The sequence below is a fragment of the Megalobrama amblycephala genome, linkage group LG4 (genome assembly GCF_018812025.1).
Source record: "Megalobrama amblycephala isolate DHTTF-2021 linkage group LG4, ASM1881202v1, whole genome shotgun sequence".
NCBI classification, from domain to species: domain Eukaryota; kingdom Metazoa; phylum Chordata; class Actinopteri; order Cypriniformes; family Xenocyprididae; genus Megalobrama; species Megalobrama amblycephala.
In genome coordinates, this window is record NC_063047.1 from 39,793,817 (window position 1) to 39,813,438 (window position 19,622).

General features: G+C 36.5%; 2 protein-coding genes across 3 annotated transcripts in view; both read right to left on the bottom strand.

Annotated features, from left to right (window-relative positions):
• The window catches only part of serinc5 (serine incorporator 5), a 31,588-nt gene extending 21,121 nt beyond the window's left edge, over nt 1-10,467 (bottom strand). The window contains exons 1-2 of one of the 2 annotated variants that reach the window (XM_048189250.1): nt 10,081-10,467; nt 2,388-2,555 (exon numbers count right to left, since the gene is read on the bottom strand). In XM_048189250.1, the coding sequence (XP_048045207.1) occupies nt 2,388-2,555; nt 10,081-10,107 (195 nt within the window). In that variant the 5' untranslated portion in view covers nt 10,108-10,467. The remainder of the gene's footprint in view (nt 1-2,387; nt 2,556-10,080) is intronic. The other variant, XM_048189249.1, reaches the window with a different exon arrangement.
• A 2,026-nt stretch (nt 10,468-12,493) lies between these two features.
• On the bottom strand, nt 12,494-19,080 carry cdk7 (cyclin-dependent kinase 7). Its single transcript, XM_048189251.1, has 12 exons — nt 18,920-19,080; nt 18,750-18,809; nt 18,243-18,276; nt 18,084-18,151; nt 17,930-17,998; nt 17,632-17,742; nt 16,448-16,566; nt 16,233-16,332; nt 15,776-15,862; nt 14,888-15,037; nt 14,647-14,791; nt 12,494-12,666 (listed from the first exon to the last, which is right to left on the bottom strand). Exons 1-12 carry the CDS (start codon nt 18,983-18,985, stop codon nt 12,638-12,640), a joined length of 1,038 nt encoding a protein of 345 aa, XP_048045208.1. The 5' UTR covers nt 18,986-19,080; the 3' UTR covers nt 12,494-12,637.
• Nucleotides 19,081-19,622: the final 542 nt, after the last annotated feature.

Genomic DNA, 19,622 nt, shown 5'->3' on the forward strand with positions numbered 1-19,622 from the left:
AGGACATGATGTTCTTCTATTAGTAAGGTAAACATTTTTGTTTAGTAAAAAAATAAAAAACTGAAGAAACAGACTTCAGAAACGGCTATGATGGTGGCCTGGCGGTTAGGTATCACAAAAGTTTTGATATTGAAACCAGATTTACTTTGTCTTTCAATGTTTTTTTTTTTTTTTTTTTATGATTATTTTTGAAATATTCTATCTGCATGTCATATGAACAGATAGTAATGATACTGCTCTAAGTTTCACAAACCACACGTATGCAAAACTTTCTTAATTTCAAGACAGACATCAGTGATAAAGATCAGTTGAGTTCAGTATGTGAGTCAGAGGTTGATTCAGTATCTGTTCTAATGAAAAGAGGGTATGCATGCACTGATGTCACTTTCCTGCCGGAACACGCCCCCTCAGCCAGACTGAGTGGCAAAAGAGCCTGCTGCATGACTGGATTTAAGAGAGGAAACTGCGAAAACGTGAGTAAAACAAACAATTATAAGTTTAAACCAAAGGTTGGACTTGATATAGTGTTCCTTACAACTTACCAAAGATCCAGTGATCTATGGATAGTGACATGCAGCCAGGAATCATGTTTCCTGACATTTATATGTGCCTGATGTTGACACAGGGGGAAATACATAAAGCAAATTTTTCCTTAAAAATACATAAAAGCAAAATTTTTGCCACTCAGTGGGCGTAACTGCAGTCACTCCGGTCGATGGTGAAGTCACATACCCTCTATTCAGACTGATTCAAACCAGTAACTCTAGAATGGTGGTAAGCCTTTTTTAATTATTTATTTTTTAAAAAAGGCTTATAAAAGCAATAATTACTGTTAACTAAAACCAAAGTCCCTTCAAGACAAGTCATTTCACTCGGCTGCCATCTTTGAAACGGCTCTCAGGCATGCAAGTGCAGCTACTATCTCTCATCAAATTCTCCAAAGCTGTTTGCCAAGCTTTCGATTAAATTTCATATTTGAAATCACCAATGAAATCTGACAACTGTCTCATAATTTTGTTTCTAAATGCTCAAATCATGACAAAAAAAACTGTATTTTTCAGGCTGGATCAAGCTAATGCGCATGCGCAGTCCTAAATGCGCGTCTCTTATGTCTCATTTCGGAGGCGCGCGTCTGACTGTTTCTAAAGGAACCGGAGCTTCTAACAGCAGCTGCAGTGATGCGATGTCGATTTACCAGTCGGCAATTGGCTCTTATTTAGAAGGCGGGACTTATTTCGCCATATTTACACTTTATTTACGCCATATTTACGCGTTACACTTTCTCCCATTCAAAACAATATGAGTGACACGTCTTGTGTTATTCTATAGTCTTTGCTAAAACTCATAATGCTCATAATTAACTGGTTAACCGACAATAAGAATTTTGACTGATTAATACTATAAGTTAAATGATATCTTAAACATTTAAGACATCATTTAAGTAATTTATAAAGTAATTTTTCAAGATATTTTAAAATGTTTGCTGCATGGTTAAAACATACACTACACACAGACCTGACCTATAAAATTGTGTTTTTGAGAGAGAAAACAACATAAGTCCCATTTTATTATTACATTCAGAAATAATGTAAAAATACCAGCAAATAATGTGAAATGTTTAAAAACAAACGTGAAGCCAAAACAAATTCATTTAAATCAAAACTAAAACAGAAACCAGTGTTTGGCTCACGTAGCCTACCTCTCTCATTCAGCACAAATCCAAATGTTTTCATATTCGTTATGTATCTGGATGCTAAACTATTATTTATATATAAAATAACACGGCATAGAAGTCATTTTCTTTTGAATCTGACTCCACTCATGGTATATAAATGTTTCTACAACAAGAAAGTTGTAGAATCATTTATATTTCTACATATAAATGTTTCTACAACTTTTTTACTACAAATTTTTTGCCATTATTCCACAACAAATTTGAACTACAAACTGATAAAATTCCCGCCTCAAACTCATTGCATGGGTTGAGCAAGAAGTTGACATGTCAAACCCACACAGAATCTACAGCCACAGACCTTCACTGGTTTTGATTTACCACAGATTTTCAATGAACCGTCATTCACAAAGCTAGAAACATCCCTTTCCCTATTGTGTGCTCATTTATTTGAGTAACTTGACTATTCTTTTAGTTACCAAGTGCAACACTTTCTGCTCTGATTAACACATTTAAACCCATTTTACAATCTTCTGCTGATTTTACCCCCCAAACAGCACAGAAAATATGAATGAAGCATGCCAAACCAGTATGACTTGTTTATATGAGTTGCCACCCACTGCTGCTGACCTGAGACCAGATTTAATGGTCTTTATATATGAGGGAACCTGATATGAAAAAAATGCAAACTGAGAAGCTCTGAACAAAGACTCACATGTTCTCGCATTGCAGTCTCCACAGTGGGGGACATCATGATGACACAGGTCACCGTGACCAGCATGAAGAAGAGAGCGTACATGAATCGTGTCGAGGTGGACTGTTTGATCTTGGGACAGCAGCCGCAGCATAGCGAGCAGGCAGCCGGTCCACAGCAGCAGGCCAGCTGCAGAAAAACATCAGATGAGTGAGTGGGACACATGCAAGTGCTTAATAATAACAGGTCACAAACCATCAGAATGATTTACAATTAAACAATGGATTTTAAAGCACATTTACACATTTAAAAGTATAAAATAAAGCAGTGTTACAGTAAACCAAGGGCAAAGACAAAATCTTTTTACGATGAAGACAAATTTATATTGCTGCTAAAATAAATCAATGTACTGTTAAACTGAGGAAAAGCATTGGGGGGGACTATATGAACATCTTATTGGCCAGTAACCCCTTTAGCAGCACAAATGCCTCATTCCTATTGGCTGTAAGCAATAGTAGAGCTGGGCTGTTACTATGAAGCAGTTTGAATCACATGACGCAAGATACAGACATAACATGAGGCTCTGAGATCAGATTGAGTGGATACAGTATCAGAACAAATGTCCCTGGAAATCCCTTAATCTCTTCATTTACAGTTCACAGACAAGATTATGCAAGCAGAGAAAGAGGGATGGATAATATGACATGCTTTTTATGTTTATAGGAAGTCATGAATACATAAAATGTATAACTATATAATATCTCAAATCATTTGGTGCTCTATCTTACATCATTTCACATTATTATAAATTATTAAATTATTTAACAAATTTATATTATAATGTTTAAAATAATAACAAATTAATATAATATAATATGTATATAGTATAATATATATAATATAAATGTGTAATACGTATTAGGTTTCTAGATCATACCATTTCTGTCTTATTCTGTTGCTATTATCCTAAAGTTATTTTAATAATAATGATATTATGTGATGTTATATATTTTTATAAAGTAAAATTCATCAACCCAGAAGTGAGATTTTTTTTTTAATAAAAATATTTTATTGCATGATTTGTCAATATTAGAAAGATCATAATATTTTATTTGGCGTTTTCTAAAAACACACTAATTTATATACCACACAGTAATGCTGATAATCCTCTAGAAAGCACTAGAAGCCTAAATGTTCATAAATTTGACAGTAAACAGCACATCATGTGATGACACAGACAGCAGAGGAGTCAAAGCTAAGGCACACTATCTCCAACAATCAGGACGACACATCCCCCTCTCCAGACAACAGGTGGTCAGCATGTACGACCCCGACCAATGACCCCGTCCCATTCCTCCACAGCACCTTGGAGTCCCACTCACTGATCAACACTGGTCGAGTGGGACAGCAATCTACATCCTCTCGCAAACAAACCATCCCCCACATCTCCTGCCCCGGAGACAGTTCTCAACCCCCTACAAAGAGCCCTTCTCTTACCCTCTCCCACAATCAGCAGGGGGTCTGGTTGAAAGGTGACGGACTACGGGTGAGGACAATAACCTATGGATATTGTTTTCCTAATGATTCAGGCTGGGAATTTCTCAAGCTCCTCAGAAGTGTGTGGAGAAGCTTTTTGAAACTGCATCCAAAAGTTGGTAGAATAACAGATTCCAGGTTTGTAGTCCTGCTGTGTTTACACCCCGCAGAAAAGCAGACCATAAAATAAAGATCTCAAAGCTATTAGAAAACTGCTAGCTGCTTAAAAGTTACTTTACTTCCATAAAAATAAAAAAAATATATAGCAAGGCAGTCAAATATATGCAACGTCAAATCTCTGGATCAAAACACAGGCAAAAAAAGAAGCAGAAAAAAACGATAAAAGCTTATACACATGTAAAATAGCGCATATAAATCAAAACTGCCTAAAGTTACCGAATCAAATGTCGACCGAGGATGAGTTACAGGACTGTGCAAGCTCTGAGGGTGTGGAAGCTTTCTACTCCATCTATGCTTTTCTCATCATTCTCAATCCGATCCGGATGTAGTCTTAGACAAAAACAAAGCTTTTTGTTCAAAATGTTGCTTTTTTTTTTTTTTAAACTTATTCAAGGGTTAATAAAAAATAAGAACACATGAAACTAGAATAAAAGCAGAGCAGAGGCTCTGTTCTTTCTTTTGATATATTGTATGTTCAGATATTCACACAACAAAATATTCTGGAGGCCATGAAAAATTAGTGAATGATCAAAAGGCTAGCGGTGGCTGGCAACTGTTTAAATAAAACGCTGGCGGGGAAAGAGTTAATTGCTACAGTTTAATTAATAGAAAAAAAAAGCTAAAATTCTAAATTTTACACTTTCAATAAAATGTTGAAAAATCATCATAACTCACTTAAATTGCTAGTATTGCTAGTTCTTTAGGGCTGTCAAGCGATTAATCGTGATTAATCGCATACAAAATAAAAGTTTAAGTTTGCCTAATATATGTGGGTGTACTGTGTGTAATTATTATGTATATAAATACAAACACATTCATGTATATATTTGAGAAATATTTACAATTATATGTATTTATTTATATTTTTATATAGTTTACATTATATATAAATACAAATATTTTGTTCATAAATAACATATTTCTTTTAAATATATACATTAATTTGTGTGTATTTATATATACATATTAATTACACACAGTACTCAAGCTAAAATGGGGGGTGGGGGCGGGGGGTGTTTCATGAGACATTAAACTTTAAAGGGGTACTTCACCCCTGGAAAGATGAATGTGTATTTAAAATTGGTCATTTATGTAGTAGAAATGTGAAATTATTTTTGAATTTGGAGCTTTCTAGACTGAGAAAAGGCAGAAAATGTATTTTTGACTAATGTGGATGAAAGACAACAACTCCCAGAATGCACTTGTTTTGCTGCCCTTGCGAGGCCACGCCCAAACCACGCCTACAGGCGGCATTACCAGGAAAATTCAAACAAATAAATCGTGAGTTAGTTCATACATTTACAGCGAAATGGTGCTAAATTGCTTTGTACCTGGATGTACACCCAAAACCAGGAAAGGACAAGTAAGTTTACATCATTTTCCGATTAAGTTAAAGATTTGGAGCGATGTAAACAGTGGCTGCGGGAAATGTGAAATTATTTTTGAATTTGGAGCCATCAAACACCCGAAGTTTGGAGATGACACCGTTATAGAAAACCTAAAAAAACGCAGAATATGTAGTCTCCATTTCAAGCACGAGGACTACGAACCAAATATCTTTGCAATGAAGAGAACCATTCTGAAGGACACCGCGATACCATCGATATTCACTTTCCCAGAGGACGAACAGCCTGGGCATCTGGTACTAAGCGTATTCGCCTAGAGGTAAGACTCGCTGATACTAGACTGATAACACAGTAGCCTATATGTAGTGTTGTAACGTTAGATAGACAATTACATATAAGTTGCATATAAGTTGACTGTTATCAAAGTAAAGCCACTGTTCTGTAAAACTGAGTTAGTCTATTTATCTATTTATGCTAACGTTACCACAAAAGCCTGTTGCTGTATTGGTTGAGATGACTGCAGAGACCGATACATTTGCGAGATGAACCACTGATGTAGTGCAGACAAAATAAAGTTAATTACTGTAAGCTTAAAAATATAATTGACACCCACTTTTGATAAAATCTTTGATCTATGTCCGTGAGTAACCTCAAACGCGCATATGTATGGGCGTGGTGAAAAAATGCGGAACTACCTGCTATTACTGGCTGTAGTTTTAAGCCTCTGGCCAAAAAAGCCTCCGATGACGCAAAATGACGATTTTTGCGTCATCGGAGGCTTTTTTACAGAATAAAAATGCATAAATCTCTCATCTCGAGATGACATGAAGGGGGAAAGCACGCTAATTCGAAAATACTAGTGGTATTCTACTAATACAAAGCTTAATGCTAAATCCCGAAGTAACCCTTTAAGTATTGCGATAGTATCGTATCATGAGTTCAGTATCGTGCATTGTATCGAACCATGACACGAGTGTATTGTTACACCCATATTTGTCAGCCAAACAAATAATCAGACACAGTTTAAACTGATCCCTGGTGCACGTTGCAAATAGCCAAGAACATTATCTGGTACTCACTGAGCTCACGTACTATCACTGTCGAAACTCGAAAGCGGACAATTAATCTATAGTCTCCATGTCATGAATAGCTGCTTTGTGGGTCTGTTAGCCCGGCAATTGTACAGCTGAGGCAAAAATGTATTACTCCACTGTTTGAAGTGGACACAGAAAGTGCTCTTTTTTTCCAGTGTGAAGAGTACCCATAGTAACACTGAAGAGTCAAACCTTCCCAACTAGAATTGCATGGCACAATGTTGATGGATGGATGGCGATTGCTTGACAGCTTTTTCAAGTGCAAATACAGAGTAATCCAAAGGCTCATGGGAAAAGAGCAAACACCCTCTAAGATGGTAATAGAGATGTGTGAAGGGTGGAAGGGAGAGAATGTCTCACTGCTACCCAAAAAGTCAACACAAATAGTCCTGCCACAAAAGCCAACTTTCAGCTCGCTAGAAGAAATCACTAGCTGAGATTTGAAAATGAGGTAATGATGACCCTTTCGGCACAGAACTGCAACAGTAATGACATGAATGTTTACACAGCACAATGCTATTGGGCAATAAAACCACCTTTTTTAATGCAGAATGCATCATTACGACTGATTCATAGGACAGTCATCCATGACTTAAACCCAGACATCTGAAGGAGATATCACGATTAGAATTCTATAACATTTCCCAGCAGGACAAGACAAAAAGTCCAATCAATAAACTGGGAAGCTTTTCAGACGCTTCAAAACAACAAAATGCCACAAAACATCATAATAGTCTGCTTCGGATATTGATGTTAATTAGTTCTGACTTCTTCAAACTGTTGCAAGATGTCTTAAAGATATTTCACCCAAAAATGAACATTCCTTCATGCCATCCCAGATGTACATGACTTTCTTCTATCAGATAAACACAAATCAAGACTTTTAGAAAAATAATCCATCTCTGTGGCCCTGTTTACACCTGGATTTAAGATGCATTTCGGTCGATTGCATCAGAAGTGGACAACACTAAATATAGGTGTAAAAGGGTCTAAACAGTTTTGAACTTGTCCACTTTTGACCACTTCCAGAGGTAGTCGAAAACGCATTCAACCGGATTGCTTTTGTAGTGTAGACGCTCATGTGGTCGAATGCGTTCAAACAGCCACAAAAGACCACATACTGACCTAATGCGTAAACATTATGGGAAGCGGGACGGGATTTAAACTTTGTCGGCTGGAGACCTACGTTTGGTTTTAAGACCAAAAGGTGACGCTTCAAAAACCACACAAAGCACTCACGAGGGTAATCCCCAGTCGATGAATCTATATCTTCTGGAGTGAGATGAAATGCGCGTTAGAAAAATGCAAATATTATACTAATAAAATAAAATGTACTAATAAATATACTTATAAAATATTAGGAAAAATTCTAATATTTTAAACTTCTTTAACTGTAAACCATTGCTTCCAGCAAAGTGTCATTCGCATGTTCGTGAGAGTTAAGCGTTACATCAGTAATACGTTAAGCATGAAGCTTTACAACATAATGACATTTATATCAAGAACCGCATATGACAGCTTGCTGGACGCGATGGTTTTAAAAAAGTTTAAAATATTTGTAGGCTATTTTTCTAACATCTAGCATATAGTTTCATTTCAGATGATATTGATTAATCCACTTGGGTTATGGATTACCGTCATAATCACTTTGTGTGGTTTTATCGTTATCCGTTGGTGTGGACGCTAATAGTATAATATAATCACTTTCTTTAGACCCATTCTCACTAACTAAAAACGATAGCCATGTCTGTTAAAGGAGAAAAACAAGAGCTTGGCTATGAATGAGTGCCTACAAAAAAAGAAGCGTAAAAGAGTTTTGAAAAGGTATCATGAAACTGACAAGTAAATACAAGTGTACAAGTACAAGTTGACCAAAAACCCAATGACATGAACAGAAATGAAAAAAATCTCACTTGATCACATGGGAAGTACTGAATTAAAGGGATAGTTCACCCCAAAAAAAAATGTCTTTTTGTCATCAGTTACTCATCCTAATGTTGTTCCATATCTGTATGACTGACTTTCATTTTCCATTCCAGTGAAAATGTCAGTAGGCCCCTATGTTGTTTTGGACCCCATTGACAAAAACTCTTCAAAATATCTTCTTATGTGTACAGAAAAGAAAGTCAGTCATACAGGTTTGGAACAACACGAGAGTGAGTAAATAATGACAGAGTTTTTAATTTTTGCGTGAACTATCGCTTTAAATTATTGACAACACAGCTAAATTATACTGTCCAACCTGTGTTATGGCACTTTAAATGCTTTGATATTATTACAGTATCATGATTTCAACCATTTAATTTAATGTTAATAAACACTGCCGTTGTCGTTGGTGTAAAGAGGGAATAAATTACCGTCAAAGTTGAATCAACAGTTAAACTAAGCGGGTCATCTAATGATAGCAATTAGTTAACAAACACTTAGACTACGCAATGCCAATCCCCCCCAACGCCACACATTTGTGGGGCCAGTGGCTCCTGACAAGCTTAGCACTAATGAGACAACACTATTGATGCTGAACACTGACTCCAAGCTCTCTCTTTCCATTGCTAATCTTATGCAAACAAGCAGCCACATGGATCCAACCAGGAAATGAAAAGACCACCCGCGGATACCACCACGTACCAAGAGGCTACAAGACCCTCAGAGAAATTAGTGCACTGAGAATGTGAAGAAGACAATTACATTATCAGTATCATTTATTTTCCATTTAGATTTGAAGGGTTTCCTGGTGGAGTGTCCAATACCATGTGTTTTATTTCATTTTATCAAATTTCATTTAAAAGTATGGTTCATTTGGATAGATAGAGACATATTTGTTCTGACCAGAATGTTAAATGAGGACAAAAGAAACATGAAACACGGTCAATAATAGTGATGACATAATCCCCGACCATTAGAACAAGTCATGATAAAATTCTGGTTAAAATGATAACGCTGACACCACAGTTGATGGAAACATTATCTTGTAAAGTCAATGGAAATCACCCTGTCGATTAAACAACAACAACAACAACAACCTTAAACCAGCCTAAGATGGTTTGCTAGTTTTATGTGGGTTCTGACGAACTGAAAAATGGCACAAAGCCATCTAAAACCAGGTAACAGTAACAGACCAGTTTGACCTGACTATAAGACCATCAAAACGTCTTAGGGTGGTTTTAATCTTAATCTATATGGTCTTCATAGTCATAACGGGCTTGAAATAATAACTAATAACTAGTTTGTTAAATGAATACTGGACTAAAATAAGGATTTTATGAAAATTGTATTTACTATATTCATCCAATAATGATGTAAAGCAAATTTACTATCGAGAACTCATAGCTGTTAACTCGTATGGATGACACTAAAAAGCTGCTTGAATACTTATAACTGAAACATTAACAAATACATCACGTATTTAAAAAGAACGTAACTTTCATTATTAAACTTCTTCTAAACCATATGTGTACATCAGCATCAAATGCTACAGAAAATAATTTTAAATAGGAGAAACCGAGTGCTCCGCGCAGTTCACGACGGTGATGTTTATACAGTCAATGCATCACTCACCTGAGATACACAACACGTGGTACACATGCTGACAACGAGGAAAATGCTCCTTTACACGCACTAATCCAGTTCAAATGTTGTTGTTCGTGAGATACTAAATAACGCGACCGTGGATAGTGTCTTCTGTAGTCTCGCGCACCCGCGATCAGTCTGTGCGAGCGCGCCGCTGCTCACAAAAGACTGTGACGTGTGCGAGCGAGGCAGCGAGCAGCAGAAAAAGAGCTGGACTGCGTGGGGAAGTCTGCGAGATGATGGCCTAGATAAAACCGAAGTCAAAGCCGTGTTGGGTTACATTGGTGCTTTGTTGTTTAATCTCGTTTAGCATTGATCTCGCATCCAAATTAAATAAAACCCTCACCGTATATCACTTCCGCTATCGTCATAATGTTAGGTTTCGAATTTCCCTTGACCACAATGACAATGAAAAGCAGTTATTTAAATTCCTATTGTTGCCCGACCGGGCCAAGTCTTAATAGGGAACAGGAACAAGCTTAAACTATGTATGTGTTATTCTTATTTATATATTGTTGTTATAGATTATGCCAAAAAAACTGGTTTTACTTGTTTTGTTTGCATGTTGTTTAGCGGTTGATGGGTGGGAGTTTTGTTTGGATTTGCTCATACAATCGTTCTCCAGTTGGCTGCAGTGACAGCAAAAGAATGCTTCTCCTTCACTGTGTTTTTGTAAAGTATGCAACATCTGTTTTCAACAGTGAGTGACTGGGTTCAATGAACTACCTGTATTTATGAAAAGTATTTATGTAATTCTAATGGGTTTTAAATGGTTGTTGGTTAAATGCTGTCTGTACTTTTTAAACTTTCAACATATCAAAACAAAGTGTTGATGAAGTGTAGCCAGTTCACTGAGAAACTGATCATCAGTCAGAGATGAGTTACAGACAGGGCTGACAAAACAGCACCTCCTTCAGGACTAATGCTGCAGTTTCAAAACAAATCAAACTGCCTCAAAAAAAAAGGACAGACTAAGCTGTTAACTAAAGGGTTAGTTCACCCAAAAATGAAAATTCTGTCATTTATTACTTACCCTCATGTCGTTGACTCGTTCCATCATGTCGTTCCACACCCGTAAGACCTTCGTTCATCTTCGGAACACAAATTAAGATATTTTTGATGAAATGCGAGAGGTATACGACTCGTCCATAGTTAGCAATTTAACCGACACTTTCAAAGTCCAGAAAGGTACTAAAGACGTTGTTAAAATAGTCCATGTGACTGCAGTGGTTCAACCTTAATTTTATGAAGCGACAAGAATACTTTTTGTGTGCAAAAACAAAACAAAAATAACTTTACTCAATATCTTCTGTGTCATTCTCATATGTAGTTTACGTTCAGTGTTCCAGGTTCTACATCAGAACGCCGGCTCAGTATTGGCCGACACCGTTCGTGTGAGCAGTACGACGCATTGTGTGATGGTGACACAGGAGCCGGCCAATAAGGTTGAACCACTGCAGTCATGTCGACTGTTTTGACAAGGTCTTTAGTACATTTCTGGACCTTGAAAGTGGTGGTCAAATTACTATGGACGAGTCACGTACCTCTCGGTTTTCATCAAAAATATCTTAATTTGTGTTCTGAAGATGAACGAAGGTCTTAGAGGTGTAGAATGACATGAGGGTGAGTAATAATAAATGACAATTTTCATTGTCACTGAACCTCTCAAGAACAAGAAAGGTATTGAAGACATATTTAAAACAGTTGAGTTCAGTGGTTCAATCTTAATATTAAAAGCGACGAGAATTCGGATTGCGGTTCGGATCACGTTAATGAAGCCTCGTTTACTGAAATCACGTGACTGGCGCTCCGAACCACTGATTCTAAACAAAAGATTCGTAAAGCTTTGAAGCTTTATGAAGCAGTGTTTTGAAATCGCCCATCACTAGATATTGTTGAATACAGTCATTTAGTTTTTTTGGCGCACAAAAAGTATTCTTGTCACTTCATAATATTAAGGTTGAACCACTGTAGTCACATGAACTGCTTTAAATACGTCTTTAGTACCTTTCTGGATCTTGAGAGGTTCAGTGACATTGCTGGCAACGGAAACTTCACTAAGCCATCAGATTTCATCAAAAATATCTTAATTTGTGTTCTGAAGATGAACAAAGGTCTTATGGGTGTGGAACGACATGAGGGTGAGTAATTAATGACATTATTTTCATTTTTGTGTGAACTAACCCTTTAACAAGGACTTGAGAAAATGAACTTGAAATTAAATCCTTACAAGCATAACTTAATAAAAAATTAACAAAACTATTGTATTATTTTAAATTATTACTTAAAATTGTATATGCTTTTCTTATAAATGCTAAAAATCTTGGATGATTACTAAATATAATAGTGGCATAAATAGGGGTGATGTGCATAACTAATTTAAACAGACCAGAGGCAAAACTACATTTTTCTATAATTTAATATTTATAGTACATAAAAAAATAATTGGAAAACTGATTGACACATAAATACGATCATTCCGCAACTGTTTCCATTCATGCAGGACCACAGCAGCACCAGTGGAAGAAAACAGCATCCAAATCACTCAGAACACCAGTTTCTTTTTAAGGGTACCTAAGAAATAGAATAGGAATAAATTTGACTTTCGATTTCAAACTTCATTACCATGCGTGACACCATTTTCATTAGACATTATCGTTATTCATTATACATCGGTGTCATCTAAACAGAGCAACAACTTCCATTAATCTGGAAAATGTTAAAGGGATAGTTCACCCAAAAATGAAAATTTGATGTTTATCTGCTTACCCCCAGCGCATCCAAGATGTAGGTGACTTTGTTTCTTCAGTAGAACACAAATTATGATTTTTAACTCCAACCGTTGCCGTCTGTCAGTCAAATAATGCTAGTGGATGGGAACTTCTACTATAAGAGTAAATAAAACTTGCATTGACAAGTCCAAATTAAACCCTGCGGATCGTGACGACACATTGATGTCCTAAGCCACGAAACGATCGGTTTGTGCGAGAAACTGAACAGTATTTATATCATTTTTTAACTCTAATACACCACTTTGTCCAACTGCGTTCAACACTTGTATAGTGAGGTCTGATCTCGCTCTGACAGCGGAAATGATGTCTCCTGCTTATACTTCAATGAGTGCAAGACATCACTTCCGCTGTCAGAGCGCGTTCAGACCTCACTAAAGCAGAGTTCAGACTGCACGATTTTAGCCCCGATTTTGGCTCGCCGACAGGTTTTGAGAAATCGCCGACAAATGCCCGAAATCACAGGCAAATCGGTGCTCGTTCATGCGAGTGACAATCACGCAGTGTGAATGAGCAAAGACGCGATCTGAGAGAATCACAGACGAGTCGCCGACGCCCGTGAGATATTTGGCATGCTAAATATCTGGACCTGTCGGCGATTCAAAATCCTGCTGTGTGAAAAGTGTTCTGACTGAAAACTACATCGGCGATGACCGACAGCCAATGAGAGAGCAAGATACAGAGCAGCGGGGAGTTCGGGGAGGAGTTATAGGCCACAATATCAGCAAGCATAGCTTCGTTTCAGATAAACATTACAATTATATCAAACAGAAACAAAGCACAAACCTTTGCTTGACCATCCGCAACAGCAGCACATTGAAAAGTTATTTATTTACCTCCAACTCTCGTTGCAGAACACACAATCCACAGTCATTTCCTCCTCCATATTCTTCTTTTATTTTTCTTGTTTTCGCTGCAAATCAGCGCACAGGCAATTCGTATTGCAAGCTTCTTGCGGGCTACCGTTTTTAATAATAATAATAATAATAATAACTCCGGTCCTGCACGCATGATATCGCGTTGTTTCCTTGTCACATCTCGCGTGTGTTTGGTTGTGAAACGTAGTTTGCGTGCCAGACAGAGTTGTCTGCGATTCTTCTTATTGTAAAGTCATGCAGTGTGAAACCTATCGCCGATCCATCGTGCAGTTTGAACACAGCAGCGACTGAATGCTGGCCAAGATAGTCATGCAGTGTGAAAAGAACAGTGACCGGACTACTTTGAAAATCATGCAGTCTGAACTCGGCTTAAGCGAGTGCTGAACGCAGTTGGACATAGTGGTGTATTAGAGGTAAAAAAATGATATAAATACTGTTTGTTTTCTCGCACAAACCGATCGTTTCGTGTCTTAGGACATCAATGTGTCGTCACAAGCCGCAGGGTTTAATTTGGATTTGTCTATGCAAGGTTTTTCGACTCTTATTGATCCAAGTTCCCATTCACTCCCATTATTTGACTGACAGACGGCAGCGGTTGGAGTTAAAAATCATCATTTGTGTTCTACTGAAGAAACAAAGTCACCTACATCTTGGATGCGCTGGGGGTAAGCAGATAAACATCAAATTTTCATTTTTGGGTGAACTATCCCTTTAACATTGTATCCAATAATTCATTGGAGAATGCAGTTAAGCAGCACTGGAAATGATTATTCTGAACAATTAGGCATTTCCCTTGGAACACTGTGTAATATAAACCACACTGATAGTTCCATTAAAGAAACAAACATGGTATCAGATTTATCAAGTGTTTGTGCATGTTTTTTCACCCTGTTCAATACTGTCACGTTTTCTCTTGATTCCAATCAACAGATTTTCTTTCTCTTTCAGGGCTTCTGTTGAGGAGTTTGGTCTGGGAAGCTGAGGTCCTGGGGTTGGTCCTGGTCTATTACTGAAATACCTCATCTTCAAAGCCTGAAACAAGAGCATCCATTCATGCACTCTTTCTAATGTAGATTAGCTTTAAGCATTAAGATTCAGTTGATTAAACTGAAACGCGGTTATTAGCACCTGTGAAGCTGTAGTGCGTGTGCAGGGGTTAAAGGTGAATAACCCCTTCAGGAGCTCCAGAAGGTCATCACCAGCTGCGCTGAAGATGTGCTCCAGTGGCGTGCCAGGAAATAGTTTAAATGACACATAGTCTGGGAGACTGGACATCCCCTAAAACAACAACCAGCACAAATTTCTGATTCCACCTCATAGACACAGATTTCTAAAAGCCTCAAGATTGGAAAAGATATGCAACATTATTGATGTGTCCTTTTAGAGTATATCATGTAAAGGCCCAGTCACACCAAGAACAATAATGATATATTTTAAATGACTTTAAAAATTGTTCTAAATTTAAAAAAACAGAAAAGTCCAGACCACAACTTTTCACCTGATTAACGAATTATAATCAATTTTGCTTTAAAGAGCTCAAGCATTTAAAGCAGCTGACAGAATAACTACATAGAGTCAGGCTTGTAACCCGAAGGTTGCAGGTTTCGGTCTCAGTACCGGCAGGAAATGTAGGTGGGGGAGTGAATGAACAGCGCTCTCTTCCTCTCTCATTACCCACAACTGAGGTGCCCTTGAGCAAGCCACCGAACCCCCAATCACTCCCTGGGTGCCGCAGCAAAACTGGCTGCCCACTGCTCCGGATGTGTGTTCACGGTGTGTTTGTGTGTTTTCAATGCTCACTGCTGTGTGTGTGCACTTGGATGGGTGAAATGCAGAGCACAAATTCTGAGTATGGGACACCATCCTTAGCCACACGTAATGTCACTTTTTCACATTATTTGTTATCGTTCTTTGTGTGAATGGGCTTTAATGCTGCTTTGCTTTATGGAAATGAAGCTGAAGTAAAAAAAAATCTCTCTCAATTACAAGTAAGTTTAATAGTTAACTACAACTCACAGGCCATGTGTCCTCTGTTGGTGTTCCCAAAGCTTCAAATATCTTTGTCAGCTGGTCCAAGTCTGAATCTCCAGCTAAAAATGGCAGCTAAAAAACAAGAACAAAACATTCTTAAAGTCACCATGAAATCAAAATGGACAATTCTTGTTTTTATAAGGAATATTGCAGTATTATGAATTATTTATCCATGCACATCATTATTTTTATTTTTTTTTTCTTATGCCCCTGTAATCTTTTATCATAAAACTTCCCCCTTCCTCTTGCAGTAACATCTTTTCTCTGATGACGTGTTTACTGGTGCAAGGGTGGGACAATCTGTCACTCACATGAGATTACAGCAAGAGCAAACCATGACAACCCAATTAATTCCCGTTTCATGCTGACTTTAAAATACGTTAATGGTCTATGATTTCAAAAGGGCCAAATGGCTTTAGAAACACTGGGCATAGCCACTCACCCGGAGTAAAAGCTCAGCAAGAATGCAGCCAACTGCCCACATGTCCACACCTACACCGTACATCCTGGCACCAAAGAGCAGCTCTGGGGCACGATACCATCTGAGAAATACCACACAACATGAAAAAAAAAAAAATCAAACAATAGCATAAAAAAGAAGATCCAAGTAATATGGTTAACATTAACACATCAGAATTAGCAGAGACTTCTATACACCTTGTAACAACTTGATGTGTATACACTCTGTTTGGGCTTCCAAATGCTTTGGCTAAGCCAAAATCAGCAAGCTTCAGGACTCCATTCTCATCCAGTAGCAAATTATTGGGTTTCAAATCCTGAAAAAGGAAAAAAATAATGATGATGATGACGACTGGAGGTGCCAGTTTTATTCAGGAATGCTCACCAAGGTATGGAAGCTTGTTTTCACCACTGATTAAAAAGTAAAAAAAGATAAATGTAAGATAAGTCGCAATTACGACTTTTTCCTCAGAATTGTGAGATATAAACCCACAACTGCAAGATATAAAGTCTGTTGTGAAATATGAACTTGCAATTCTGAGAAGAAAAAAAAAAAATCAGAATTGCTAGAAATACACTCGCAATTGCTAGAAAATGTCAGAATTGTGAGCTGAATTTTTTCTCAGAATTGGACTTTATAACTTGCAATTGCGAGTTTATATTATCTCTCACAATTATGAGAAAAATCAGAATTGCAAGATATAAATTCGCAATTCTGACTCTGGCAATTGCGAGTTTAAAAAGAGAAAAAAATAAAAAAAGTAAAAAAAGTAAGATGTAAACTTGCAACTGCGAGACAAAAAGTCAGAACTGAGATAAAAAGTTGCAATAATTTATTTTATTCCGTGGCAGAAACAAGTTTCCTTACCAAGCAACATTTATTTGTTCAAAAACAGTAATATTGTGGAATATTATAAATATTCTTGCAATTTAGAATAACTGTTCTTATTATGTCTATTTTAAAATTTCTATTTGAATATATTTTAAAATGTAATTTAATCCTGTGATGGCAAAGCTGAATTTTCAGCATCATTACTCCAGTCTTCACTGTCACATGATCCTTCAGAAATCATTCAAATATGCTGATTTGCTGCTCAAGAAACATGTATTATCATTACCAATGATATAAACAGTTGTGCTGCTTAATAATTTTGTGATACATTTTTTTTTTCAGGATTATTTGATAAGTAGAATATTCAAAGTACAGCATTTATTTGAACATTTGCAACATTGTAAATATTTACACTGTCACTTTTGATCAATTTATTACATCTTTGAAAAACTACACCTAGAAAAGTATTAATTTCTTACTGAAATGAAATCTTACTGACCCTAAACTTTTGAACTGAAGTGTACATAACTAAAAACACAAAGCGCCTCACCCTGTGCAGGATCCAATGATTGTGCATGTATTCCAGACCTTGTAATGTCATTAGAATGTATGCCTTTATGTTGGCTGGCGTCAACACGAGACTGGTGTCCTTTATGATCACCTGAAACAGACCATAATACAGCAATGTACTTATATTTTTCATTGTAAGTGCACTGACCAAACAAATGATAGGGCTGATAAACATCATGCTTTTGTGACATCGACTTTTATTCGTAATGGTTTTGCTCTGTGATAGGTTTGTTGTTGAAATGAACAATAAATGTATAAGTGCATTACTCTGCCGTCACCTCGAGATCTGTCTCCATGAAGTCAAAGACAAGACTGATATTGGATTTGTGTCCAAAAGCATCCAGGAGCTGAAAGCAAAAACAGACGTCAGTATTATATCATAAACAACAGCAGCACATCTCAAAGGTTTATATGCATATAGACATGACTTACACCAATAATGTTGGGATGACTGAGCTCTTGCAACAACTTAATCTCTCGAAGAGCTGTTCTGTTGATGCCTAGTTAACAGAAGAAAATATGCAAGACAAATTAAACCAGTGTAAAATATATACATATATAATTAAAGATTAAGATCGATCTAAAGCACACCATCTTTGGCCTCGGTTCTGTGTCCCACTTTTATCTGCAAACAAGAAAATCACCTTTTGACATGATGGTACTGAAGATTGATAAAAACTAAATGATAACCCTTTACTATACGGTCTCATTTGTTAACATTAGTTAATAGCTAACATTATCCAACAATGAGCAGTATTTTATTAAAGCATCTTTGCTAGTCTTAGTAAAAATATAATTGTTCATTATGTTCATGTTAGTTCACAGCGCACTGACAAATGTCAAAAAATACAACTTCTGATTTTATTAATGTATTAGTAGATGTTACAAATAACTAATAAATGCTGTAGAAGAATTATTTATTGTTAGTTCATGTTAACTAACGTGTAGTTAACTAATATTAACACATGAAACCTTAATATTAAGTGTTACCAACAAAATCTATAGCAAAATATTCGCTTGTTATTTTGTATTGGGTAGTTGAATAGGATGAAAAGTGATGGTTTTGCCGCAATAATGGGATTCATTATTGTGTCTTACCTTTTTAATAGCAACAATTGTGTTTGTGGTTTTGTCTCTTGCCTTGTACACAGTTGCAAACTGCAAAATAATAGTACAGCATTATCTATGGAGAGCACTACGCATTGAACAAAACTGAATAATATGCACCTGCAAGAGCAGCTCAGAAATATCAAAGTTATGTCGTTTACCTGTCCTTCACCCAGAAAGTCAAGCTTTTCATAGCGCTTCGCTCTAGACTTCACATCTAATGCCATGCTATCAACTGTAAAACTGTTCTTTGTAAAAGCACACTTCCTTCTGTATTAAAGAGCACTTTATACTTCCGGGTCAAATAAAAGTCCCACAAGTAGAAACGGAAACCTCAAATGTTGTCAAACAGCTTGGAGATGTATTAGCCATAGACATTATAATAAACATGTCTGTGGTATTAGCCTATATTAAATTGCATGGAAATTGATGCTGCATTTTTTAAAAAACATTTGTCAATTTACTTTTCTGAAACAACAAATAAATACTTTTTACTTTTTATATTGTGCATATTTTGTGAGTAATATTACAAAATATATCATAAACGGACAATGATTTAAAGTAGCTTTTTTAATTTAACTTAAATAAAATAAGACAGACAGTATGCAGATTACTGAGGACCCCATCCCTCACTGATATAAAGAAAATATATATAGGCTAATAATAATAAATAATAATATCTCTCAGGATATATTTTCTATATATTTAGGATTTATTTACATGACGAATTTTTCATAAGCAAACCCTAATCATAAATTCAATTTTCTTGCTTGACTTAATGTGTCATTTCATTTCAAATGGTTGCTTTCATCATTTAATCACAAATCGATGTTGCGTATAACGACATAGAAAAACTATTCCTGC